Source organism: Scyliorhinus canicula, chromosome 4 (assembly GCF_902713615.1).
Source record: "Scyliorhinus canicula chromosome 4, sScyCan1.1, whole genome shotgun sequence".
Taxonomy (NCBI): Eukaryota; Metazoa; Chordata; class Chondrichthyes; order Carcharhiniformes; family Scyliorhinidae; genus Scyliorhinus; species Scyliorhinus canicula.
In genome coordinates, this window is record NC_052149.1 from 206,810,139 (window position 1) to 206,837,259 (window position 27,121).

A 27,121-nucleotide genomic window follows, 5' to 3' on the forward strand; every position below is an offset into this window, starting at 1 on the left:
GAAAGATGAAAGATGCAAGGACCTAATATCAAGAACGGAAATGTTAATTTGAGGCATTAGAGATTGGCAGCAAATACAGGTCACTGGAGACGGGATGATGGGTAATAGATCATTGATGTGGGTGAGCATATGAACAACAAAGTTTTGAATGACTAAAGTTACAAAGGGTAGAGGACTGTGGGCTGGCCAGGATATCAGTGCAATAATCAGAGATGGATGAGGGTGCCAATGACAGAAAATTGGTCGTCACGTTTCCAACATTACAAAAGTGACGACATTACAAAAGTACTTAGTTAACCATAAAGGTGTTTGAAGCTTCTGTTGTTTCTCAAAGATGCAATATAAATGCCATTGAGAGAGGTCCTGTGGGAAGGAGAGAGGATGCGTGCTTGCATCTTCTATGCCCATGTAGCAGAAACTGGTCTCCAGATATCTTGGGCTCTCAAGGCCTTGCTTTGTCAAGCCTGTGTGGTAGCTCGTGTGCATGTTAAAATAACTCATGCACAGTAATCATCTACCCTTTAAAATGAAGTTTTGGACCTGGAACCTTTGGACCCTCATGGACAACCCCAACAGTGACAGTCAGAGTGGCATACTATCATTGCCCGGGAGCTCAGACTTTTCAACATTGACATCGCCACCTTAAATGAGACCCAGCAGGCAGTAGAAGGAAAATGAAAATGAAAATCGCTTATTGTCACAAGTAGGCTTCAGTGAAGTTACTGTGAAAAGCCCCTAGTCGCCACATTCCGTTGCCTGTTCGGGGAGGCTGGTGCGGGAATTGAACCGTGCTGCTGGCCTGCTTGGTCTGCTTTAAAAGCCAGCAATTTAGCCCCGTATGCTAAACCAGCCTCTATAGGCCAACTCAGAGAATATGTCAGTGGTTATACCTTCTTCTGGAAAGGAAAACCATAAGGTCCTTTCTTCCACAGGATTGGCTCCACCCTGAAAATTAAACTAGTTGCCCATTTTAGACACTTCCATTACAGGATGAATGACACATGACCCTTAGGTTCACCTTAATCCAGAACCAGTGTGCTATAGTCCTCAACACATACAGCCAAAGACTGGAACCCACAGACCAGTCCAAACAGCAATTTAACTTCTGCCTCAAACAATCCTTGGCCTCAGTGCCAACAGCCAACTAGTTAATCTTTCTTGGAACTTCCAATGACAGAATTAGAAAGGTGACAGGCCTCTGGGAAGGTGTAATCGGTAGAGCGGAGGTCAAGAAATCCAACACCAAAGGCACCCTGCTTGTGATAAAATGTATCAAACACGGCCTTGTCATCACCAACACCTTGTGCAGGTAGAGAGACATGTGCAAGGCCTGATTGCAACACCCTCGCTCCAAGCACTGGCAACTGCTGATCTACGACATCATCCTAGCAAGGGGCCCATTACAATGACAGGAGCCAATTACTGTTGGACAGACCATTGTCTGATCCATTTTGTAATTAACATCAATGTAGCCCAAACAATGACAGCAACAGAAACAATGCCGCAGAAAAATCAACTCTCAGGTACAAAGGACCAGATAATGAGCCATATTCAGCCAGAGCCTGATGACTCCCGGTAACCCAGAGACTTGGAACGTCCACAGCATCTTGTCTGCCCTCAAAACCTCCATAAATAGCACCTGAAAAGAGACACTTCGCCATTCAACCAGGAAACACAACAGCTTTGATGAGAATGGCCAGGAGATCCAGGAGCTGGTAAGTCGCAAGAGCAAGGCTTTCCTAAATCTGAAAGAGCATCCCAACTCAAGAGCAAGAAAGTAGCTCGAGAGACAGCTGAAGTTTGAAGTGCAGCAAAAACACCGTGCCCTAAATAAAAAAGGGTGGATGAAGTTCAGAAGATCCAGCAGTTAGCTGACACCATGAAACATAAGGTTTCGTTATCGCAATCAATACCACCTACGCCCAAATCACCCAGGGCCCACCCCACTGCTGGCCAATAAAGGAGAGGTGCTCATCAAAAACGGAAAGGATGCTAGATGGGGACTCTTCTTCTGAGGTAGTATGGGCTGAGGTTAGAAACAGGAAAGGAGAGGTCACCCTGTTGGGAGTTTTCTAAAGGCCACCTAATAGTTCTAGGGATGTAGAGGAAAGGATGGCGAAGATGATTCTGGAAAAGAGCGAAAGTAACAGGGTAGTTGTTATGGGAGACTTTAACATTCCAAATATTGACTGGAAAAGATATAGTTCGAGTACATTAGATGGGTCATTCTTTGTACAATGTGTGCAGGAGGGTTTCCTGACACAATATGTTGACAGGCCAACAAGAGGCGAGGCCACATTGGATTTGGTTTTGGGTAATGAACCAGGCCAGGTGTTAGATCTGGAGGTAGGTGAGCACTTTGGAAACAGTGACCACAATTCGGTGACCTTTACGTTAGTGATGGAAAGGGATAAGTATACCCCGCAGGGCAAGAGTTATAGCTGGGGGAAGGGCAATTATGATGCCATTAGACATGACTTAGGATGTGTTGGTTGGAGAAGTAGGCTGCAAGGGTTGGGCACACTGGATATGTGGAGCTTGTTCAAGGAACAGCTATTGCATGTTCTTGATAAGTACGTACCAGTCAGGCAGGGAGGAAGGGGTCGAGCGAGGGAACCGTGGTTTACCAAAGAAGTGGAATCTCTTGTTAAGAGGAAGAAGGAGGCCTATGTGAAGATGAGGCGTGAAGTTTCAGTTGGGGCGCTTGATATTTACAAGGAAGCGAGGAAGGATCTAAAGAGAGAGCTGAGACGAGCAAGGAGGGGACATGAGAAGTCTTTGGCAGGTAGGATCAAGGAAAACCCAAAAGCTTTCTATAGGTATGTCAGGAATAAAAGAATGACTAGGGTAAGAGTAGGGCCAGTCAAGGACAGTGGTGGGAAGTTGTGTGTGGATGCTGAGGAGATAAGCGAGATACTAAATGAATACTTTTCGTCAGTATTCACTCAAGAAAAAGATAATATTGTGGAGGAGAATGCTGAGACCCAGGCTATTAGAATAGATGGCATTGAGGTGCGTAGGGAAGAAGTGTTGGCAATTCTGGACAAGGTGAAAATAGATAAGTCCCCGGGGCCGGATGGGATTTATCCTAGGATTCTCTGGGAAGCCAGGGAAGAGATTGCTGAGCCTTTGGCTTTGATTTTTAGGTCATCATTGGCTACAGGAATAGTGCCAGAGGACTGGAGGATAGCAAATGTGGTCCCTTTGATCAAGAAGGGGAGTAGAGATAACCCCGGTAACTATAGGCCGGTGAGCCTAACGTCTGTGGTGGGTAAAGTCTTGGAGAGGATTATAAAAGATACGATTTATAATCATCTAGATAGGAATAATATGATTAGGGACAGTCAGCATGGTTTTGTGAAGGGTAGGTCATGCCTCACAAACCTTATCGAGTTCTTTGAGAAGGTGACTGAACAGGTAGACGAGGGTAGAGCAGTTGATGTGGTGTATATGGATTTCAGTAAAGCGTTTGATAAGGTTCCCCACGGTCGGCTATTGCAGAAAATACGGAGGCTGGGGATTGAGGGTGATTTAGAGATGTGGATCAGAAATTGGCTAGTTGAAAGAAGACAGAGAGTGGTAGTTGATGGGAAATGTTCAGAATGGAGTTCAGTTACGAGTGGCGTACCACAAGGATCTGTTCTGGGGCCGTTGCTGTTTGTCATTTTTATAAATGACCTAGAGGAGGGCGCAGAAGGATGGGTGAGTAAATTTGCAGACGACACTAAAGTCGGTGGAGTTGTAGACAGTGCGGAAGGATGTTGCAGGTTACAGAGGGACATAGATAAGCTGCAGAGCTGGGCTGAGAGGTGGCAAATGGAGTTTAATGTGGAGAAGTGTGAGGTGATTCACTTTGGAAAGAATAACAGAAATGCGGAATATTTGGCTAATGGTAAAATTCTTGGCAGTGTGGATGAGCAGAGGGATCTCGGTGTCCATGTACATATATCCCTGAAAGTTGCCACCCAGGTTGATAGGGTTGTGAAGAAGGCCTATGGTGTGTTGGCCTTTATTGGTAGAGGGATTGAGTTCCGGAGCCATGAGGTCATGTTGCAGTTGTACAAAACTCTAGTACGGCCGCAGTTGGAGTATTGCGTACAGTTCTGGTCGCCTCATTATAGGAAGGACGTGGAAGCTTTGGAACGGGTGCAGAGGAGATTTACCAGGATGTTGCCTGGTATGGAGGGAAAATCTTATGAGGAAAGGCTGATGGACTTGAGGTTGTTTTCGTTAGAGAGAAGGTTAAGAGGTGACTTAATAGAGGCATACAAAATGATCAGAGGGTTAGATAGGGTGGACAGCGAGAGCCTTCTCCCGCGGATGGAGGTGGCTAGCACGAGGGGACATAGCCTTAAATTGAGGGGTAATAGATCTAGGACAGAGGTCAGAGGTGGGTTTTTTACGCAAAGAGTGGTGAGGCCGTGGAATGCCCTACCTGCAACAGTAGTGAACACGCCAACATTGAGGGCATTTAAAAATTTATTGGATAAGCATATGGATGATAAGGGCATAGTGTAGGTTAGATGGCCTTTAGATTTTTTCCATGTCGGTGCAACATCGAGGGCCGAAGGGCCTGTACTGCGCTGTATCGTTCTATGTTCTATGTTCTATGTTCTAGGCAGTCAACTCCTGCTGAAAGAAGTACTTTGAAGACCTCCTTAACAGAGAATCTGTCTGCAATTTTAGTGTCCTCGACTTCATCCCATGCTCCCCACCACCATCTCAGCACAACCCCAACCTGACATTAGGTAGAAAAGACCATCTGACAGTTAAACAACACCAGGTAATCTGCAGCAGACAGAATCTCCGCTGAGCCATTATAACATAGCGATGAAGCATTTTGGCGAAAACACATGAGCTCATTTCCCTAATCTGGAAGGCGGAGAAGATGCCAGAAGCTCTTGGGGATACTGGGATTGTGACCTCCTTTAAGAAAGGTGACAACTTCGACTGCAGTAGAGAAATTTCCCTGCTGTCGACATTAGGGAAGGTCATCGTGAGATGCCTCCTTAATAACCTTCTCCCTGTGGCTGAAGAGCTCCTTCCAGAGACCCAATGGGAATTCTGCCCACTGAGGGCCACAACGGACATATACCAACTACTGGAGAAGTGCAGGAAACATCATCAACCCATGCACATGGTTGTCTTTGACCTCACAAAGGCCTTCAATACTGTCAATCATGAGGGGTTATGGAATGCCCCCCTCTGTTTCACCTGCCCCCAAAGGTTCGTCACCATCTCCGCCCACTCCATGATGACATGCAAGCCATGTTCCTGATAAATGTATCCACCACAGATCCAATTCCTGTTTGAACTAGGGTCAAGGAAGGCTGTTTCATTGCACTGACACTCTTTTAGCTGCAATGCACAATCTCACCCTCAGCGAGCGGAGCTAAACTTCAGAACAAACAGAAATCTGTTCAACCTCCACCATATGGAGGCCAGATCAAAGGTCATCCTATCCCCTATCATTGTACTACAATATCCAGATGACGCTTGCATCTTCACACACCCGCAAACCGAGCTTCAGACCACCGTCAGCACCTTCACCGGGGAGTACAAGAGCATGGGACTTACACTAAACATCCGTAAGACAAAGATCCTCTACCGACCTGCCCTCACCACACAGGGCTGCCCCCCAGTTAGCAAAATCTATGACGAGGCCTTGGAAAACCTGGTCCACTTTCCACACTTTGAGAACTATTGTCAACAAGAAAGGGCAGACATCAACGATGAGGTTCAACACTGCCTTCAGTGTACCAGTGAAATCCTCGGTCAACTGAGGAAGAGAGTGTTTGAAGGACAGGACCTCAGACCCGGCATGCCCACCCTCCCATACGGCTCAGAGACGTGGACTATGTACAGCAGGCACTTTAAAATCTTGGAGAAGTAACACCAGCATTTCCTCCGCTAGATCCTGCAAATCAATTGGCAGAATACAAACATATGAATTTGGAGCAGGAGGAGGCCATTCGGCCCCTAAAGCCTGTTCTGTCATTCAATATGATCATGAATGATCTGATTGTAACGGGAACCCACATTCCTGTCTACCCTGATAACCTAGCACCCCCTTGTTAATCAAGAATCTATCAAGCAGCCTTAAAAATTTTCAAAGATTCTGCTTCCACTGCCTTTTAAGGAAGAGAGTTCCAGAGACTTACGATCCTCTGAGAGAAAGAATATCTCCTCAGCTCCATCTTAAATCAGTGACTCCTTGTTTTTAAAAACTGACTTCTAGTTGTAGATACTCTGACAATAGGAAACATCCTCTCCACATCCACCCTGTGAATATCCCTCAAGACCTTAGAGGTTTTGATCAAGCCATCTCTTACTCTTCTAAACTCTAATGGATACAAACCTAACCTCTCCAATCTTTTCTCAGTAGTCAACCTGCCCATTCCTGCTATTCATCTAGCAAACTTTCTCTGAACAACTTCCAATTAATTTATACCTTTCCTTAAATAAGCAGACCAACCCTGTATACGGTACTCCAGATGGAGTGCAAAACTACCGGCTGCGCCCGGTAAATCCCGTGGAGGCCTCTCAGGGGATTTTTCCTGCTCATCATGCCTCGCGAGATCTAACAGGATCTCACAAAGCGTCGCAATCTAGATCCCATCCATTGTGGGCAAAATCTGTATTTGACAAATCGGCATATTAAAAAGAGCAGGTAGTGTCAGCTTAATATGCACTTGCCTAATCTACTCAGAGCTTTGGGATCTAATCCTTTTGCCTTGCAGACCCTAGTTGAGTGTTGTTTCGCACAGGTCCCCACAAATAGGGGCCAGGTGGAATGGCACTCGGTGGAATGGTTGTCCTCTGGACAGGGCGGCACTTTGGCACTGTCACATGGCACTGCCACCTGGGCATCCTGGATGCTACTAATGCCTTGGTAGCACAGGCAGGGCACTACTAGACTGCCAAGTTGATGATGCCAAACTGGCATTTTGCCTGTTCTGGGGATTGGGCGCGGGTGCCCTGCCCCTGTGAGTTGGGGCGCGACGGGCCTGAAGACCCCTTTATAGGTGAGTTGGGGGAGTCTAGTGGCCGCTTCAGGAGGTCTAAATATCGGGCACCATATTTAAATGGCATCCCAATCACCCCCTGCACTGAGGAACTCTGTTTGCGGGGTATTCCCCACCTGGCCACGAAAAAAACCCCAAAGTGCTATGAGATAGTGGTGTCATTTCTGCCTTGCCAAGCACCGGGAACGGCCCCTCTAATCTTGCTCAGAATGGACTCTGTTTTCATTTGGTTCGAACGCACCCACAGTCTCAGAAATGCCCTGTAGTACTATAATAATAATCTTTATCGTCACAAGTAGACATACATTAACTGCAATGAAGTTACTGTGAAAAGCCCCGAGTCGCCACATTCCAGCGCCTGTTCGGATAAGCAGAGGGAGAACTCAGAATGTTCAATTCACCAAACAGCACGTCTTTCGGGATTTGTGGAGGAAACTGGAGCACCCGGAGGAAACCAACGCAGACACTGGGAGAACGTGCAGATTCCGCACAGACAGTGACTCAAGCCGGGAATCGGACCTGGGACCTGGGACCCTGGAGCTGTGAAGCAACAGTGTTACCCATTGTTCTACCGTGTTGCCCACTAAAGTATAACCTCCCTACTTTTGTCATCAATTCCCCTCACAATAAACAATAATATTCCATTAGCTTTCCGAACGACTTGCTGTATTTGTATTCTCGCCTTTATGATTCATGTACTAGTACACCCAGATCCCTCTGCACCTCAGAGCTTTGCAATCTCTCACCATTTAGATTATATATATATATAAAATGGACAATTTCACTTTTTCCCACATTACACTCCATTTGCCAGTTCTTTTCCTACTCACTTAACCTCTCAAGCTCTCTTTGTAGCCTCCTTTCGTCCCCATCACAATTTACTTTCCAACCTATCTTTGTGTCGTCAGTAAGTTTAGCAACCACACCTTGAGTCCCTTCATCCAAGTAATTTGTAAAATGTTGAGGCCCCAGCACTGATCCCACACTACTCGTCACATCCTGCCAACCAGAAAAAGACCTATTTAGGCCATCTTGTTAGTTAGCTAATCTTCAGTCCCTGCCAATATGTTTCTGCCTAAACCATGAGCTTTTTTAGGATAGTTACATGAACATCAGTTTTCTCACTCGGTCTAACATCCCCAGCATCGAATGAAGCATTGATCCTGCTTGATCAGTTCCTTTGCTTGGCTGACTTCATCTGCATGCTTGACAGTGGATTCCTGAAATGATTGTTCTACTCAGAGCTTCGACATAGCAAGCAAGCCCGAAGAGGGCAGAGGAAACATTTTAACAACAGCCTTGAAAAAGTGCAACATCCACACCAACAGCTGGAATCCCTGGCTAAAGACCGCCCAAAGTGGTCCGAGAAGGAGCTTAACATCTCAAGTTTCATTGCCAAGAGCAAGTTGAAGGTGAAAGGAGCGCGAGACACCCCATCTGTCTGTTCCTCCAACCTCTGTCAGCCACATCTGTGACAGAAACTGCAGGTCGTGTATTGGACTCCCAAGTCACCTCAGAACTCATTTTTAATGTGGAGCCAAATCATCCTCAACCCCACGCGACTGCCTATGAAGAAGATATAAATGCAAGTCTGCTTTTTTTCTTCTGTATCTCCCAAAGTTGAATGGTGCAACTTGGAGGGAAACTTTCAGATGGTGAAAGTCACAGGCTTGCAAGGTACTGTTGAAGGAGCCTGCTTAAGTTGCTGAAATACAACTTGTAGATGGCAAAGAATGCTTCCACCTTGCGCTGCTGGTGGAAGAAGTAAATGTTTAAGGCAATAAATAAGTGCTCACCAAACGTGTTGCCTTATCGTGATGTTGTTAAGCCTCATGAATTGGTACTGCATTTATCCAGGCAACTGTGAAGTATTCCATCACCCTCCTGACTTGTGTCATACATAGACATAGAATTTACAGTGCAGAAGGAGGCCATTCGGCCCATCGAGTCTGCACCGGCTCCTGGAAAGAGCACCCTACCCAAGGTTAACACCTCCACCCTATCCCCATAACCCAGTAACCCCACCCAACACTAAGGGCAATTTTGGACACTAAGGGCAATTTATCATGGCCAATCCACCTAACCTGCACATCTTTGGACTGTGGGAGGAAACCGGAGCACCCGGAGGAAACCCACGCACACACATAGAACATAGAACGATACAGCGCAGTACAGGCCCTTCGGCCCTCGATGTTGCACCGACATGGAAAAAAACTAAAGGCCATCTAACCTACACTATGCCCTTATCATCCATATGCTTATCCAATAAACTTTTAAATGCCCTCAATGTTGGCGAGTTCATTACTGTTGCAGGTAGGGCATTCCACGGCCTCACCACTCTTTGCGTAAAAAACCCACCTCTGACCTCTGTCCTATATCTATTACCCCTCAATTTAAGGCTATGTCCCCTCGTGCTAGCCACCTCCATCCGCGGGAGAAGGCTCTCGCTGTCCACCCTATCTAACCCTCTGATCATTTTGTATGCCTCTATTAAGTCACCTCTTAACCTTCTTCTCTCTAACGAAAACAACCTCAAGTCCATCAGTCTTTCCTCATAAGATTTTCCCTCCATACCAGGCAACATCCTGGTAAATCTCCTCTGCACCCGTTCCAAAGCTTCCACGTCCTTCCTATAATGAGGCGACCAGAACTGTACGCATTACTCCAAATGCGGCCGTACTAGAGTTTTGTACAACTGCAACATGACCTCATGGCTCCGGAACTCAATCCCTCTACCAATAAAGGCCAACACACCATAGGCCTTCTTCACAGCCCTATCAACCTGGGTGGCAACTTTCAGGGATCTATGTACATGGACACCGAGATCCCTCTGCTCATCCACACTACCAAGAATTTTACCATTAGCCAAATATTCCGCATTCCTGTTATTCTTTCCAAAGTGAATCACCTCACACTTCTCCACATTAAACTCCATTTGCCACCTCTCAGCCCAGCTCTGCAGCTTATCTATGTCCCTCTGTAACCTGCAACATCCTTCCGCACTGTCTACAACTCCACCGACTTTAGTGTCGTCTGCAAATTTACTCACCCATCCTTCTGCGCCCTCCTCTAGGTCATTTATAAAAATGACAAACAGCAACGGCCCCAGAACAGATCCTTGTGGTACGCCACTCGTAACTGAACTCCATTCTGAACATTTCCCATCAACTACCACTCTCTGTCTTCTTTCAACTAGCCAATTTCTGATCCACATCTCTAAATCACCCTCAATCCCCAGCCTCCGTATTTTCTGCAATAGCCGACCGTGGGGAACCTTATCAAACGCTTTACTGAAATCCATATACACCACATCAACTGCTCTACCCTCGTCTACCTGTTCAGTCACCTTCTCAAAGAACTCGATAAGGTTTGTGAGGCATGACCTACCCTTCACAAAACCATGCTGACTATCCCTAATCATATTATTCCTATCTAGATGATTATAAATCGTATCTTTTATAATCCTCTCCAAGACTTTACCCACCACAGACGTTAGGCTCACCGGCCTATAGTTACCGGGGTTATCTCTACTCCCCTTCTTGAACAAAGGGACCACATTAGCTATCCTCCACATCCTCCACACGGGGAGGATGTGCAGACTCCGCACAGACAATGACCCAAGCCGGAATCGAACCTGGGACCCTGGAGCTGTGAAGCGATTGTGCTATCCACAATGCTACCGTGCTGCTCAACATATCATGTTGATATTGGAATCGGTTTTGGGAGTCAGAATCGAGATACCCACCACAGAATTCTTAGTCTTTGACCTGCCCTTGCAGCCTCAGCATTCATGTATCGTGTCCAGTTAAGTTTCTGTCCTTTGGAAATACACTTGCGAATGTTAAGGTGTGCTAATGGCATTGTTCCTCAAATCCAACAGCTTCAGAAAGGGAAAGAATATGTTGTGTCAAAAGTAGCTGTCTCCCAGTACTGATGGAAAGGACATCAACATCCAATTATTCAGAAAAATGTGATAAGGCCTGTCAGAAAGCGAGAAAATAAAAGCTCTTTGCAGCAAAATTGTCACCTCGCAGTTGCAGGAAAGGGTATGATGGGAAACAGTTCAAAGGGAGATGGGAGTTACAAAAAACCCTCCGCAGAAAAGAAAGGTGATGATCATGGCTGGAGGAGATCATTGAACAAAGATAATCATTGTTGTCTGTTGGTAAGTATGTCCCACAGCATAAAATGTAGCCAGTGATCCCAATCATGATGATACGCTGCTGATACTTGAAATCGGAAATAAACAAAAATGATTTTTTTCAAAAAATGTGTACACATTTAGCTGTGTCCTAATGTGACAATTCAAATAATTTTGACCAATATCCTTCTGACTGACAGGTGATAGGTGTTCGAGGAGATAGTATTGACACTGTCAAAGGCTGCATCGAGATTGACGAGGATTAGGAATGATTGTACATGATGGTCGCATTCACAGTGAACGTTGGTCATAACTTTAGTGAAGACAGCACTGTGCAAGGTCGAAAACCTGATTGGCGGAATTTAAACAAAGAATTGCTGGACATCTCTACATTGAGTAGGGAGGAATTAGGCAAGATTAGCTGAGAATTGAGTTGAAGTTTGATTGTGGATATTTTGAGGAAGGTACTCTAATGATGGTAGTTTTGAAGAGAAACAGTCTTAGTGAGAAAGGACAAACTCATGGAACAGCCAACTTGGGGCAAGAAAATAAAGCGGGATTTCAGCCGTATCACCACATGGTTCTTTGCCAAAAGGTAAGGATTAAGACTGAATCTTCCAAGGAGTGACAGTTAGTCAGATTGTCATTCTGTTTTGATTTACTCACCTTACATCGAATTTCCACATTTCTTGCCCAGACATCTAACCCAAGCCTTCTCAAAAATGTGGAGGGTAGTGTTCCCCTTCTCAACTGGTTTTAAACATCTAACGTTTTCTGGGAAACTATTCTGATAATTAAGTCAGAACAATTTGAAGCCTCCAACTTTAACGTAAGGTTCAGAGAGTTCCAGATGCAGGATAATTGCCGTTCATAAGTCCAAACTTCCTGGGAAATTCCCGTGTATTCAGTGTGTGGGAACCTATCCCATAGAATCTAATAGAATCCCTACAGTGCAGAAGGAGGGAAATCAGCCGTTCAAGTCTGCACCGACCCTTCGAAAGCCCATCCTACCGAGGCCCAATTCCCTGTGATATTCCTGCAACCCCACCCTAAGGGGTAATTTAGCATGATCAATCCACCGAACCTGCACATCTTTGGACTGAGGGATCTTTCAGTACATCTTATATGGGGCGGGTGAGGTGTGTGGGGGGTATGGTGGTTTTGTGGGATTCTGGTGGGAGCACCTCCAGTGATGGACCATCCAGATTTTTACACCGATGTGTAATTTTGTATAACAAGAGGTGAAAAGGTGGCTGAACAATTCAGCTCTTTGACCAGTGCGAATGTGAAGTTAGGTATGAGGAATACAAGACTGACTTGGGAACCATCAATTTTCCCTCCCTCACTGTTCTCCTCTCAGCATCCCATCCTTATAACACAACTAACTTCAGCGAAGTTGTGATCAGTTTTCAGTTTGTCAAGAGTGTGCCAGAATGCTAAGGTTTCTGAAAGGCGACACTATTTGTACATTTCAATTTATCAAAAAATGCTGCTTAAAAACTTTTAACGACAGATAAGTAATGATAATTTGTAACTGCATTGTAAAAACGTACTTGAAGGTATGGGCTGAATGAAGAAAAGGGCAAGTCCACCAAGAAGAAGTGAGCCTGAAAGGCTGAACCTTCGGGAGAACCTTCGGAGAAAAAGCCAAGCTGCTACATAGGCCGGAACTTCGACGGCAGCAGAGATGAAACAGTTCAAGTAGTCATCACCATGGAGATTGGTTGTGTTCAAAGACAGACCAAAGTATTGAACTGTTAGAATCATCCTGCAACAAAGAGGGAAAAGTCATTTGTGGAAATATTTCTAAACATTCCTCTTCCGTCCCATTTTGATTTTCTTCCCTGCTGATGTGTGGTCCCTGTTCTACCTATCATTTCACACCAAGGGGACAGGTATTTGACCTGCTCTCCATTCATGTTAAATATTAGAAATTGAACAGGAACATTTCCTGCAGGAACTAATCTTCGAAATGTGCCCCATCCCCTTTGGGAAACAGTAGCATCTTTATTGGAATATGTTTGTGTCGTATTATCATAAGTATAAGACTTGCAAGGATTAATGAAATATCTACGAACAGCCACAAGAGGGAGCTAAAGTTACAAGTATATAAGGTGTTGATGCAAAGCATCATGGGAGAGGGTAGTGCAGGAATTAACTAGAGACGGACTGAAGTAAAGATAGTGTGAGTAAGAGCAGATCATAGTTTATAACAGTATAGAGATTAGTTGTAGATGAGTGTCGTTTATCAACTGTGTATTATTTAGAAGAAATTAGCAATGTTAATAAATTTATATTTTTGTTCAAGTTCAAGGTATTTTGTGGTCTTTGTGAACACTACATTAACCATCCTGAATTTAGCAACACAAAGATTACCACATGGTAACAGGAGTTTATTTCTACAAGAATGAAGCAGTTACATTAGATAAGTTAGCATAAGAAGAATGAAGAAAACAAACAAGATGCTGTAACAATCAGAAAATCTACACCAAAGGCAAATCGTAAAATGGAGAGTCTCAAGAAGTCTGACCACTTCAGGACAAACAGTAAACTATGTCAAAACTGGACATTCTTTTAACAGCTAGAAAATGCTTCCGATCAGAGAAAAATAGCACTCCTATTAAATTTGAGCTTTATAATTCCTTTGAATTTACTGCTGATGAGGATAAAACAAAATATATATAGACACTGCAAGAAGCAGGAGAATGAGACCAATGAGCACCACATGTTCAGAAAAAGGCTGCACCTAAGAGGGAAGTGAGTCGGTAGATTCTTTCATAGCATCTTTGAAGTTAAGAGTGCAGTCCTGTAACTTTTCCACAGCTTCCGATTCAATGTTACGTGATCAAGTTGTATTTGGGATAAATGACGAACGCATTAAAAAATGCTAAGATGACTGGTTTTACCACTAGAATACATGATCAATATGTGCAAAGCCATCATCTGAATATGCGGAGTTTATGGCAAACGAAAAGAGCGTGAATTCGGGAAAGGTGGCTGACGCCATTAATATTGAGTCGCAGCAAAGAAAACTGTGTACAATGGCTGGCGGGCATTTTGTGAGTGATAGCATGAGCGTGAGGACGTGCAAGCGCTGTGGTTATGGCGACAGTAAAAAGAAATGTCCAGCAAAAGGCAAATAATGTTAAAATTGTTGCAAGTTCTATCACTTTGACTGGGACTCACTTAGTGCTAGTGGCTGAGATGGGGTAGAGTTTGTAAGGAGCATCCAGGAGGGCTTCTTGAAACAATATGTAGATAGTCCAACTAGGAAAGGGGCTGTACTGGACCTGGTATTGGGGAATGAGCCCGGCCAGGTGGTAGAAGTTTCAGGAGGGGAGCATTTCCGGAACAGTGACCACAAGTAAGTTTTAAAGTGTTGGTGGACAAGGATAAGAGTGGTCCGAGGGTGAATGTGCGAAATTGGGGGAAGGCTAATTATAACAATATTAGGCAGGAACTGAAGAACCTAGATTGGGGGCGGATGTTTGAGGGTAAATCAACATCTGACATGTGGGAAGCTTTCAACTGTCAGTTGAAAGGAATTCAGGACCGGCATGTTCCTGTGCGGAAGAAGGATAAATATGGCAAATTTCGGGAACCTTGGTTAATGAGAGATATTGTAGACCTCGTCAAAAAGGAAAAAGGAGGCATTTGTCAGGGCTAGAAGGCTGGAAACAGACAAAGCCTGTGTGGAATATAAGGAACGTAGGAAGGAACTTAAGCAAGGAGTCAGGAGGGCTAGAAGGGGTTACGAAAGGTCATTGGCAAATAGGATTAAGGAAAGGCCCAAGGCTTTCAACACGTACATAAAAAGCAAGAGGGTAGCCAGGGAAAGGGTTGGCCCACTGAAGGATAGGCAAGGGAATCTATGTGTGGAGCCAGAGGAAATGGGCGAGGGACTAAATGAATACTTTGCATCAGTATTCACCAAAGAGAAGGAATTGGTGGATGTTGAGTCTGGAGAAGGGTGTGTAGATAGCCTGGGTCACATTGAGATCCTAAAAGACGAGGTGTTGGGCGTCTTGAAAAATATTAAGGTAGAAAAGTCCCCAGGGCCTGATGGGATCTACCCCAGAGTACTGAAGGAGGCTAGAGAGGAAATTGCTGAGGCCTTGACACAAATCTTTGGATCCTCACTGTCTTCAGGTGATGTCCCAGAGGACTGGAGAATAGCCAATGTTGTTCCTTTGTTTAAGAAGGGTAGTAAGGATAATCTAGGGAGCTACAGGCCGGTGAGCCTTACGTCAGTGGTAGAGAAATTACTGGAGAGAATTCTTCAAGACAGGATCTACTCCCATTTGGAAGCATGGTTTTTTGAAGGGGAGGTCGTGTCTCACTAACTTGATACAGTTTTTCGAAGAGGTCACAAAGATGATTGATGCAGGTAGGGCAGTGGATGTTGTCTATACGGACTTCAGTAAGGCCTTTAACTAGATCCCTCATGGTAGACTGGTACAAAATGTAAAGTCACACGGGATCAGGGGTGAGCTGCCAAGATGGATACAGAACTGGCTAGGTCATAGAAGGCAGAGAGTAGCAATGGAAGGGTGCTTTTCTAATTGGAGGGCTGTGACTAGTGGTGTTCCGCAGGGATCAGTGCTGGGACCTTTGCTGTTCGTAGTATATATAAATGATCTAGAGGAAAATGTAACTGGTCTGATTAGTAAGTTTGCAGGCGACACAAAGGTTGGTGGAATTGCGGATAGCGATGAGGACTGTCAGAGGACACAGCAGGATTTAGATCGTTTGGCGACTTGGGCAGAGAGATGGCAGATGGAGTTTAATCTGGACAAATGTGAGGTAATGCATTTTGGAAGGTCTAATGCAGGTAGGGAATATACAGTGAATGGTAGAACCCTCAAGAGTATTGAAAGTCAGAGAGATCTAGGTGTACAGTCCACAGGTCACTGAAACGGGCAATACAGGTGGAGAAGGTAGTCAAGAAGGCATACGGCATGCGTGCCTTCATTGGCCGGGGCATTGAGTATAAAAATTGGCAAGTCATGTTGCAGTGTATCGAACCTTAGTTAGGCCATACTTGGAGCATAGTGTTCAATTCTGGTTGCCACACTACCAGAAGGATGTGGAGGCTTTAGAGAGGGTGCAGAAGAGATTTACCAGGATGTTGCCTGATATGGAGGGCATTAGCTATGAGGAGCAGTTGAATAAACTTGGTTTGAGGGGTGATCTGATAGAGGTTTACAAAATTATGAGGGGCATAGACAGGGTGGATAGTCAGAGGCTTTTTCACAGGGGGTCAATTACTAGGGGGCATAGGTTTAAGGTGCGAGTGGCAAGGTTTAGATTGTACGAGGCAAGTTTTTTTTATACAGAGGGTAGTGGGTGCCTGGAACTCGCTGCCGGAGGAGGTGGTGGAAGCAGGAACAATCGTGACATTTAAGGGGCATCTTGACAAATACATGAATATGATGGGAATAGAGGGATACGGACCCAGGTAGTGCAGAAGAATTTAGTTTAAACGGGCAGCATGGTTTGCACAGGCTTGGAAGGCCGAAGGGCCTATTCCTTTGCTGTACTTTTCTTTGCTCTTTGTACTTTGCAGCACACTGTTGTTCCTTAACGGCTTCTCCAGTAGCCAAATTTAAAAGTCCTATAATGACTTCAAAGGATCCAAAGTGTTCAGAGTGAACTAAAAAGGTCTAATATTTTGACTAATAGAGAGGATTTCTCACTGTACACTCTAAAGGATACTTTCATGATTGAAACAGTCACTAGGATTAATGGATGAATGGATCGCGATAACAGCTTTCACAGATAATTAAAGAGTGGACTGTATTATTAGAAATAAATGGAAAAGATGTACCAGGAGCACACGCAAATATTATCACAAAAAAGAATTTAAAACATGTTTATAGGACACTGCTAATAAAGAAATCTACTTGTCGGATGACTGATTATAATGGTAACACAATAGTCACAAGAGGACCTTGCCGTCTCGTTGTTAGAAATGGTGACATCGAAATGCCAATCGATTTTGAGATAGTGGAAGATGATAAGTCATCGCTAATTGGGGTGGATGCTTATGAAAAATTAAATCCAGTTGAAAGGGTTCACTCAACCAAGACTTTGGCTGACCAACATGGAGAGCCAAGGGAAGACTTATTTGTTGAGGATACCTTATCCAGAGCTGCGACTGATACTGAAACATCAGATATAGAGATAGTACAAATAGTGGATGCTCAAGACTCGTTCATTGCCGAGATACTTCCAATGTCTGACCGAAAACTACAAATCATCAAAGCCGAAACAGAAAAGGATTTGATGCTCCGGATGGTGATGAAATACCTCAAAAAAGGATGGCCCAATGGATGTCGCCCTGCCTTTTGAAGTATAAAAGATTATCTTACCGCAATAGATGGTTTCCTACTCGAGGGAGATAGGATAGTGATTCCTGCAAGTCTCCATCAAGGAATTCTGCAACAGATTCATGAGGGTCATCAGGGCATACACAAGTGTTGTAGATGGGCTAGACAAACAATATATTGTCCTGGAATCATAAGACCATAAGGCATAGGAGCAGAATTAGGCCACACGGCCCATCGAGTCTGCTCCGCCTTTCAATCATGGCTGATATTTTTCTCATCCCCATTCTCCTGCCTTCACCCCATAACCCCTGATCTCCTTATTAATCAAAAACCTATCTATCTTTGTCTTAAAGACACTCAGTAATTTGGTCTCCACAGCCCTCTGCGGCAAAGAGTTCCACAGATTCAGCACCCTATGGCTGAAGAAATTCCTCCTCATCTCTGTTTTAAAGGATCATCTCTTTAGTCTGAGATTGTGTCGTCTGCTTCTAGTTTTTCCTATAAGTGGAAACATCCTCTCCACGTCCACTTTATCCAGGCCATGCAGTATCCTGTACATTTCAATAAGATCCCCCCTCATCCTTCTAAATTCCAACAAGTACAGACCCAGAGTCCTCAACAGTTCCTCATACGACAAGCTCTTCATTCCAGGGATCATTCTTGTGAACCTTCTCTGGACCCTTTCCAAGGCCAGCACATCCTTCCTTTGATGTGGGGCCCAAAACTGCTCACAATACTCCAAATGGGGTCTGACCAGAGTCTTATATAACCTCAGAAGTACATCCCTGGTCTTGTATTCTAGCCCTCTCGAAATGAATGCTAACATTGCATTTGCCTTCCTAACTGCTGACTGAACCTGCACGTTTACTTTAAGAGAATCGTGAACAAGGGCTCCCAAGTCTCTTTGCACTCCTGATTTCCCATGCATCTTCCCATTTAGAAAATAGTCTACGCCTCCATTTCACCTTCCAAAGTGCATAACCTCACACTTTTCCACATTGTATTCCATGTGGCACTTCTTTTCCCACTTTCCCAGTCTGTCCAAGTCCTTCTGCAGCCCGCCTGCTTCCTCAATACTACCTGCCCTTCTATAGATCTTTGTATCATCTGCAAACTTAGAAACAGTGCCTTCAGTTCCTTCCTCCAGATCATTAATGTATATTGTGAAAAGTTGTGGTCCCAACACCGAACTCTGAGGTACACCACTAGTCATCCACCGCCTATCATCCTGAAAAAGACCTCTTTTTCCCCACTTCTGCCTTCTGCCAGTCAGCCAATCCTCTATCCATGCCAGGATCTTACCCTTAACTTATTTGACAGTCTCCTATGCGGCACCTTGTCAAAGGCCTTGTCAATAAACAGAGATGCTGATTGATATGTATAAAATGCAAAATCTGCAAGATGCATCAGCCTGTGCAGCGCAGAGAAAGTATGGAGGAAACTGGACTCATCACCATTTCATGGATCAACGTTGGTATAGATTTGTTTTACTTTAAAGGTCGTGACTATCTAGTCACCATAGATTATTACTCCAACTATCGCGAGATGATGATGCTGAATGATTCGACAGCAAGGTCTGTCATACGTGCAGCAAAATCCATTTCTGCATGCCATGGGATACCTTTACACGTTGTCTCTGACAATGTCCTTTGTTTCTCAAGCTGGGAGTTGGCACAGTTTACAGATAAGTACAACTTCAATCACATCACATCAAGCCCATGCTATCCTCAATCAGATGGCAAAACAGAGAAGGGCGTGGGAATATTCAAGAATTTGTTCCATAAAGCAATCAATGATAATAAAAACCTATACTTAGCGTTGTTGACATTCAGAGCAACACCACTGTCATCTGGATTATCACCTGTTCAGATGCTAATGGGTAGAAGAATTCGCACTACATTACCTGAGATAACCATTCCAGCTAGATCATCAAAAAGATACACAACCATATCAGATCAAGAAAACAGAAGCAAAAAGGGGACTATGACAAACAAACAAAACCTCTTCCTAAATTAAAAGACGGTGACTTCATAAGTATTTAAAATCCTGATGGTGGATGGCTACACACAGCTAAAATTCGAAGATAAATCACACCAAGATCATACTTCGTTCAAGCTGAACAAGGTTCTATGTTCAGGCAAAACAGAAAAACACCGCTGAGCATCAAGCGTCATGTTATGTCTCAACCTCAGAATGTTATTGATCCAGATAACATCTTCAAGGGCATTGGGCGCGATTCTCCAATGTCATGCCGGTTGGGAGAATAGCGTGCCGCGCCGTTTTTTCCCGCGACGCCGGTAAGACGCGCTCCCGCTATTCTCCCAACCGGCCAAACTTTTGTCATCGTGTTTCGCGCGCAAAAACACGGAGAATCGCACGATGCAGACAAAATGGCGATTCTCCGGCATCCCCGCTATTCTCCGGCCCGGATGGGCCAAAGTCCCGACGTCGTGACACAAGGTCACGCCGTTGTCGTCCACACCTGCTTTTTAAAGTCGCCAGACAGTCGTGCTGGCTGACGAGGAGTGAGGACGTGAGCGGACCGTCCCGGAGTCTCCGCCAACTGGGGAAGGCATCCCCGAGAACGCAGCGGCCAGTGGGAGGGTGGGGGGGAAGAGGGAGAAGTGGGGGGGGGTGGGGGGGGGGGGAGAGGGAGAATTGGGGGGGTGGGAGAGGGAGAAGTGTGGGGGGAGAGCGAGTAGTGGGGGGGGGGAGAGAGAGGGAGAAGTGGGGGGGTGGACAGGGAGACGTGGGGTGGAGAGGGAGAAGTGGGGGGAGAGCGAGCAGTGGGGGGAGAGGGAGAAGTGGGGGGTAGAGGGAGAAGTGGGGGGTGGAGAGGGAGAAGTGGGGGGAGAGGGAGAAGTGGGGGGGGAGAGCGAGTAGTGGGGAGGAGGGAGAGGGAGAAGTCGGAGGGGGGGAGAGGGAGAAGTGGGGGGGGAGAGGGAGAAGTGGGGTGGGAGAGAGAGGGTGAAGTGGGGGGAGAGGGAGAAGTGGGGGGGAGAGGGAGAAGTGGGGGGGAGAGGGAGAAGTGGGGTGGGAGAGAGAGGGTGAAGTGGGGGGGGGAGCGAGTTGTGGGGGGGAGAGAGAGGGAGAAGGGGGGGAGAGAGGGAGAAGTGGGGGGGAGAGGGAGAAGTGGGGGGGAGAGGGTGAAGTGGGGGGGGAGAGAGAGGGAGAAGTCGGAGAGAGGGGGAGAGAGAGGGAGAAGTGGGTGGGGGAGAGGGAGAAGTGGGAGGGGAGAGGGAGAAGTGGGAGGGGAGAGGAGAAGTGGGAGGGGAGAGGGAGAAGTGGAGGGGGGAGGGAGAAGTGGGAGGGGGAGGGAGAAGTGGGGTGGAGAGGGAGAAGTGGGAGGGGAGAGGGAGAAGTGGGAGGGAGAGGGAGAAGTGGGGGGAGAGGGAGAAGTGGGAGGGGGAGAGAGGGAGAAGTGGGGGGGAGAGGGGGAAGTGGGGGGGAGAGGAGGGAGAAGTGGGGGGGAGAGAGGGAGACAGTGGGGGGGAGAGGGAGAAGCGGAGAGGGGGAGGAGAGAGGGAGAAGTGGGAGGGGGGAGAGGGAGAAGTGAGAGGGGGGAGGGAGAAGTGGGAGGGGGCGAGGGAGAAGTGGGAGGGGAGAGGGAGAAGTGGGAGGGGGGAGAGGGAGAAGTGGGAGGGGGGAGAGGGAGAAGTGGGAGGGGAGAGGGAGAAGTGGGAGGGGGAGATGGAGAAGTGGGGGGGAGAGAGAGGGTGAAGTGGGGGGGGAGAGGGTGAAGTGGGGTGGGAGACAGAGGGTGAAGTGGGGGGAGAGCGAGTTGTGGGGGGGAGAGAGAGGGAGAAGTGGGGGGGAGAGAGAAGTGGGGGGGAGAGGGTGAAGTGGGGGGGAGAGGGAGAAGTGGGGTGGGAGAGAGAGGGTGAAGTGGGGGGAGAGGGACAAGTGGGGTGGGGAGAGGGAGAAGTGGGGGGAGAGAGAGGGTGAAGTGGGTGGGAGAGGGAGATGTGGGGGGGAGAGGGAGAAGGGGGGGGGAGAGGGAGAAGTGGGGTGGGGGGGGAGGGGGGAGAGTGGAGAGTTAGAAGTGGGAGGGGTGGAGAGGGAGAAGTGGGGGGGAGAGGGAGATGAGGGAGGGGGGAGAGGGAGAAGTGGGAGGGGTGAGAGAGGGAGAAGTGGGGGGAGAGAGGGAGAAGTGGGAGGGGGAGAGGGCGAAGTGGGGGGGGGGAGAGAGCGGGAGAATTGGAGGGGGGGAGGGAGAAGTGGGAGGGGCGGGAGAGGGGGGGAGAGGGCGAAGTGGGATGGGGATGAGTGAGAAGTGGGAGGGGGAGAGGGAGAAGGAGGATGGGTGGAGGGGAGAGAGAAGTGGGGGGGAGAAGGAGACGGGGAGGGGGGAGAGGGAGGAAGTGGGAGGGGAGGATGAGGGAGAAGTGGGAGGGGGGAGAGGGCGAGAAGTGGGAGGGGGGACGAGGGACGAAGTGGGGGGAACGAGAGGGCTAAGGGGGGGAGAGAGGTGGGGAGAGAGAGGGAGAAGTGGGGGGGGATGAGAGGCAGAAGGGAAGGGGAGAGGGAGAAGTGGGGGAGAGGGAGAAGTGGGGGGAGAGGGAGAAGTGGGGGGGAGAGATGGAGAAGTGTGGGAGAGGGAGAAGTGGGGGGGGAGAGGGAGAAGTGGGGGGGGAGAGGGAGAAGTGGGGGGGAGAGGGAGGGAGAAGTCGGAGAGGGGGAGAGAGAGGGAGAAGTGGGAGGGGGGAGAGGGAGAAGTGGGAGGGGGGAGAGGGAGAAGTTAGAGGGGGGAGAGGGAGAAGTGGGAGGGGAGAGGGAGAAGTGGGAGGGGGCAGAGGGAGAAGTGGGAGGGGGGAGAGGGAGAAGTGGGAGGGGAGAGGGAGAAGTGGGAGGGGGAGAGGGAGAAGTGGGGGGAGGGGAAGTGGGAGGGGGAGAGGGAGAAGTGGGGGTGAGAGGGAGAAGTGGGGGGGCAGAGGGAGAAGTGGGGGGAGGGAGAAGTGGGGGGGGGAGAGAGAGAAGTGGGGGGGGAGAGGGAGAAGTGGGGGGAGAGGGAGAAGTGGGGGGGAGAGGGAGAAGTGGGGGGGAGAGGGAGCAATGAGGGGGGAGAGGGAGAAGTGGGGGTGGAGAGGGGAGAAGTGGGGTGGGAGAGAGAGGGTGAAGTGGGGGGGGAGGGAGTAGTGGAGGGGAGAGGGAGAAGTGGGGTGGGAGGAGAGGGGTGAAGTGGGGGGGAGAGGGGTTGTGGGGGGGGAGAGAGGGAGAGAAGTGGGGGGGAGAGGGAGAAGTGGGGGGAGAGGGAGAAGTGGGGGGGAGAGGGCGAAGTGGGGGGGAGAGAGAGAGGGTGAAGGGGGGGGAGAGGGAGTAGTGGAGGGGAGAGGGAGAAGTGGGGGGGAGAGAGAGGGGAAGTGGGGGGAGAGCGGGTTGTGGGGGGGAGAGAGGGAGAAGTGGGGGGAGAGAGGGAGAAGTGGGGAGGAGAGGGAGGAGAAGTGGGGGGAGAGGGCGAAGTGGGGGGAGAAGGGGAGGGGAGAGGGAGGAGAGGAGAAGTCGGAGAGGGGGAGAGAGGGAGAAGGGGAGTGGGGAGAGGGAGAAGTGGGAGGGGGAGTGGGAGAAGTGAGAGGGAGAGGGCAAAGTGGGAGGGGGGAGGGAGAAGTGGGAGGGGGGGGAGAAGGAGAAGTGGGGGGGGGAGAGGGAGAAGTGGGGGGGAGAGAAGGGGAAGTGGGGGGAGAGGGAGAAGTGGGGGGGGAGAGAGAAGGAGAAGTCGGAGAGGGGGAGAGAGAGGGAGAAGTGGGAGGGGGGAGAGGGAGAAGTGGGAGCGGGGAGGGAGAAGTGGGAGGGGGAGAGGAAGAAGTGGGAGGGGAGAGGGAGAAGTGGAAGAGGAGAGGGAGAAGTGGGAGGGGGGAGAGGGAGAAGTGGGGGGGGGAGAGGGAGAAGTGGGAGGGTGCAGAGGGAGAAGTGGGAGGGGGGAGAGGGAGAAGTGGGAGGGGAGAGGGAGAGAAGTGGGAGGGGGAGAGGGAGAAGTGGGGGGGGAGAGAGAGGGTGATGTGGGGGGGAGAGGGAGAAGTGGGGGAGGGGGAGAAGTGGGAGGGGAGAGGGAGAAGTGGGGGGAGAGGGAGAAGTGGGGGTGAGAGGGAGAAGTGGGGGGGAGAGGGAGAAGTGGGGGGGAGAGGGAGAAGTGGGGGGGAGAGGGAGCAGTGAGGGGGAGAGGGAGAATTGGGGAGGGGTGAGGGAGAAGTGGGGGGGAGAGGGAGAAGTGGGGGGGAGAGAGAGAAGTGGGGGGGAGAGGGAGAAGTGGGGGCGAGAGGGAGAAGTGAGGGGGGAGAGGGAGAAGTGGGGGGAGAGGGAGAATTGGGGGGAGAGGGAGAAGTGGGGGGGCGAGGGAGAAGGAGAAGTGGGGGGGGAGAGGGAGAAGTGGGGGGAGAGGGAGAAGTGGGGGGGAGAGGGAGAAGTGGGGGGGGAGAGGGTGAAGTTGGGGGGAGAGAGAGGGAGAAGTCGGAGTGGGGGAGATAGAGGGAGAAGTGGGAGGGAAGATGTAGAAGTGGGAGGGGAGAGGAAGAAGTGGGAGGGGAGAGGGAGAAGTGGGGTGGAGAGGGAGAAGTGGGAGGGGGGAGAGAGGGAGAAGTGGGGGGGAGAGGGAGAAGTGGGGGGGGATAGAGGGAGAAGTGGGGGGGAGAGGGAGAAGTGGGGGGGGAGAGGGAGAAGTGGGGGGAGAGGGAGAAGTGGGGGGGATAGGGAGGGAGAAGTCGGAGAGGGGGAGAGAGAGGGAGAAGTGGGAGGGGGGGAGAGGGAGAAGTGGGAGGGGGGAGAGGGAGAAGTTAGAGGGGGGAGAGGGAGAAGTGGGAGGGGAGAGGGAGAAGTGGGAGGGGGCAGAGGGAGAAGTGGGAGGGGGGAGAGGGAGAAGTGGGAGTGGGGAGAGGGAGAAGTGGGAGGGGAGAGGGAGAAGTGGGAGGGGGAGAGGGAGAAGTGGGGGGAGGGGGAAGTGGGAGGGGAGAGGGAGAAGTGGGGGAGAGGGAGAAGTGGGGGTGAGAGGGAGAAGTGGGGGGGCAGAGGGAGAAGTGGGGTGGGAGGGAGAAGTGGGGGGGGGAGAGAGAGAAGTGGGGGGGGAGAGGGAGAAGTGGGGGGAGAGGGAGAAGTGGGGCGAGAGGGAGAAGTGGGGGGGAGAGGGAGCAATGAGGGGGGAGAGGGAGAAGTGGGGGGGAGAGGGAGAAGTGGGGTGGGAGAGAGAGGGTGAAGTGGGGGGGAGAGGGAGAAGTGGGGGGGAGAGGGAGAAGTGGGGTGGGGAGAGGAGGGGTGAAGTGGGGGGAGAGCGGGTTGTGGGGGGGAGAGAGAGGGAGAAGTGGGGGGAAGAGAGGGAGAAGTGGGGGGGAGAGCGAGAAGTGGGGGGGAGAGAGAAGGAGAAGTCGGAGAGGGGGAGAGAGAGGGAGAAGCGGGAGGGGGAGAGGGAGATGTGGGAGCGGGGAGGGAGAAGTGGGAGGGGGAGAGGAAGAAGTGGGAGGGGAGAGGGGAGAAGTGGAAGAGGAGAGGGAGAAGTGGGAGGGGGAGAGGGAGAAGTGGGGGGGGGAGAGGGAGAAGTGTGAGGGGGCAGAGGGAGAAGTGGGAGGGGGGAGAGGGAGAAGTGGGAGGGGAGAGGGAGAAGTGGGAGGGGGAGAGGGAGAAGTGGGGGGGAGAGAGAGGGTGACGTGGGGGGGAGAGGGAGAAGTGGGGGGAGGGGGAGAAGTGGGAGGGGAGAAGGAGAAGTGGGGGGAGAGGGAGAAGTGGGGGGTGAGAGGGAGAAGTGGGGGGAGAGGGAGAAGGTGGGGGGGAGAGGGAGAAGTGGGGGGGAGAGGGAGAAGTGGGGGGGAGAGGGAGAAGTGGGGGAGAGGGAGAAGTGGGGGGGGGAGAGGGAGCAGTGAGGGGGGAGAGGGAGAATTGGGGAGGGGTGAGGGAGAAGTGGGGGGGGGAGAGGGAGAAGTGGGGGGGGAGAGAGAGAAGTGGGGGGAGAGGGAGAAGTGGGGGGGAGAGGGAGAAGTGAGGGGGGAGAGGGAGAAGTGGGGGGAGAGGGAGAAGTGGGGGGGAGAGGGAGAAGTGGGGGGGAGAGGGAGAAGGAGAAGTGGGGGGGAGAGGGAGAAGTGGGGGGAGGGAGAAGTGGGGGGAGAGAGAGGGTGAAGTGGGGGGAGAGGGAGAAGTGGGGGGGAGAGGGAGAAGTGGGAGGGGGGGAGAGAGAGGGAGAAATGGGAGGGGGGGAGAGGGAGAAGTGGGGGGGAGAGAAAGGGGGGGGGAGAGCGAGTTTTGGGGGGAGAGGGAGAAGTGGGGGGGGGAGAGCGAGTTGAGTGGGGGAGAGAGAGAGAAGTCGGAGAGGGGGAGAGAGAGGGAGAAGTGGGAGGGGGAGAAGGTGAAGTGGGGGGGAGAGTGAGTAGTGGGGGGGAGAGGGAGAAGTGGGAGGGGGGTAGAGAGGGAGAAGTCGGGGGGGAGAGAGGGAGAGCGGGGGGGGGAGGGAGAAGTGGGGGGAGAGGGGAGAAGTGGGGGGGGAGAGAGGGAGAAGTCGGAGAGGGGGAGAGAGAGGGGAGAAGTGGGAGGGGAGAGGGAGAAGTGGAGGGGAGAGGGAAGAAGTGAGAGGTAGGAGAGGGAAGAAGTGGGAGGGGGAGAGGGAGAAGTGGGGGAGGGGGGAAGTGGGAGGGGATGAGGGAGAAGTGGGGGGGAGAGGGAGTGAAGTGGGGGGAGAGGAGAGAAGTGAGGGGGAGAGGGAGAGGGAGAAGTGGGGGGGAGAGGGAGAAGGGAGGAGAGGGAGAAGTGTGGGAGGAGAGGGAGAAGTGGGGGGGAAGAGTGACTGATGAAGTTGGGGGGAGAGAGAGGGAGAAGTCGGAGTGGGGGAGATAGAGGGAGAAGTGGGCAGGGAAGATGTAGAAGTGGGAGGGGAGAGGAAGACGTGGGAGGGGAGAGGTGAGAAGTGGGGTGGAGGAGGAGAAGTGGGGAGGGGGAGAGAGGGAGAAGTGGGGGGGAGAGGGAGAAGTGTGGGGGATAGAGGGAGAAGTGGGGGGGAGAGGGAGAAGTGGGGGGGAGGGGAGAAGTGGGGGGAGAGGGAGAAGTGGGGGGGATAGGGAGGGAGAAGTCGGAGAGGGGGAGAGAGAGGGAGAAGTGGGAGGGGGGAGAGGGAGAAGTGGGAGGGGGGAGAGGGAGAAGTGGGAGGGGAGAGGGAGAAGTGGGAGGGGGCAGAGGGAGAAGTGGGAGGGGGAGAGGGAGAAGTGGGAGGGGGGAGAGGGAGAAGTGGGAGGGGAGAGGGAGAAGTGGGAGGGGGAGAGGGAGAAGTGGGGGGAGGGGGAAGTGGGAGGGGAGAGGGAGAAGTGGGGGAGAGGGAGAAGTGGGGGTGAGAGGGAGAAGTGGGGGGGCAGAGGAGAAGTGGGGTGGGAGGGAGAAGTGGGGGGGGAGAGAGAGAAGTGGGGGGGGAGAGGGAGAAGTGGGGGAGAGGGAGAAGTGGGGCGAGAGGGAGAAGTGGGGGGGAGAGGGAGCAATGAGGGGGAGAGGGAGAAGTGGGGGGGAGAGGGAGAAGTGGGGTGGGAGAGAGAGGGTGAAGTGGGGGGGAGAGGGAGAAGTGGGGGGGAGAGGGAGAAGTGGGGTGGGAGAGAGAGGGTGAAGTGGGGGGAGAGCGGGTTGTGGGGGGGGAGAGAGAGGGAGAAGTGGGAGGGGGAGAGGGAGAT

General features: G+C 50.3%; 1 protein-coding gene across 1 annotated transcript in view; it reads right to left on the reverse strand.

Moving 5' to 3' along the window:
• Positions 1–27,121, reverse strand: part of LOC119965337 (solute carrier family 22 member 5-like) — a 169,799-nt gene that overhangs the window by 29,455 nt on the left and 113,223 nt on the right. Inside the window, exon 7 of the mRNA XM_038795962.1 lies at positions 12,720–12,934. Coding sequence (XP_038651890.1) covers positions 12,720–12,934 — 215 coding nt within the window. The remainder of the gene's footprint in view (positions 1–12,719; positions 12,935–27,121) is intronic.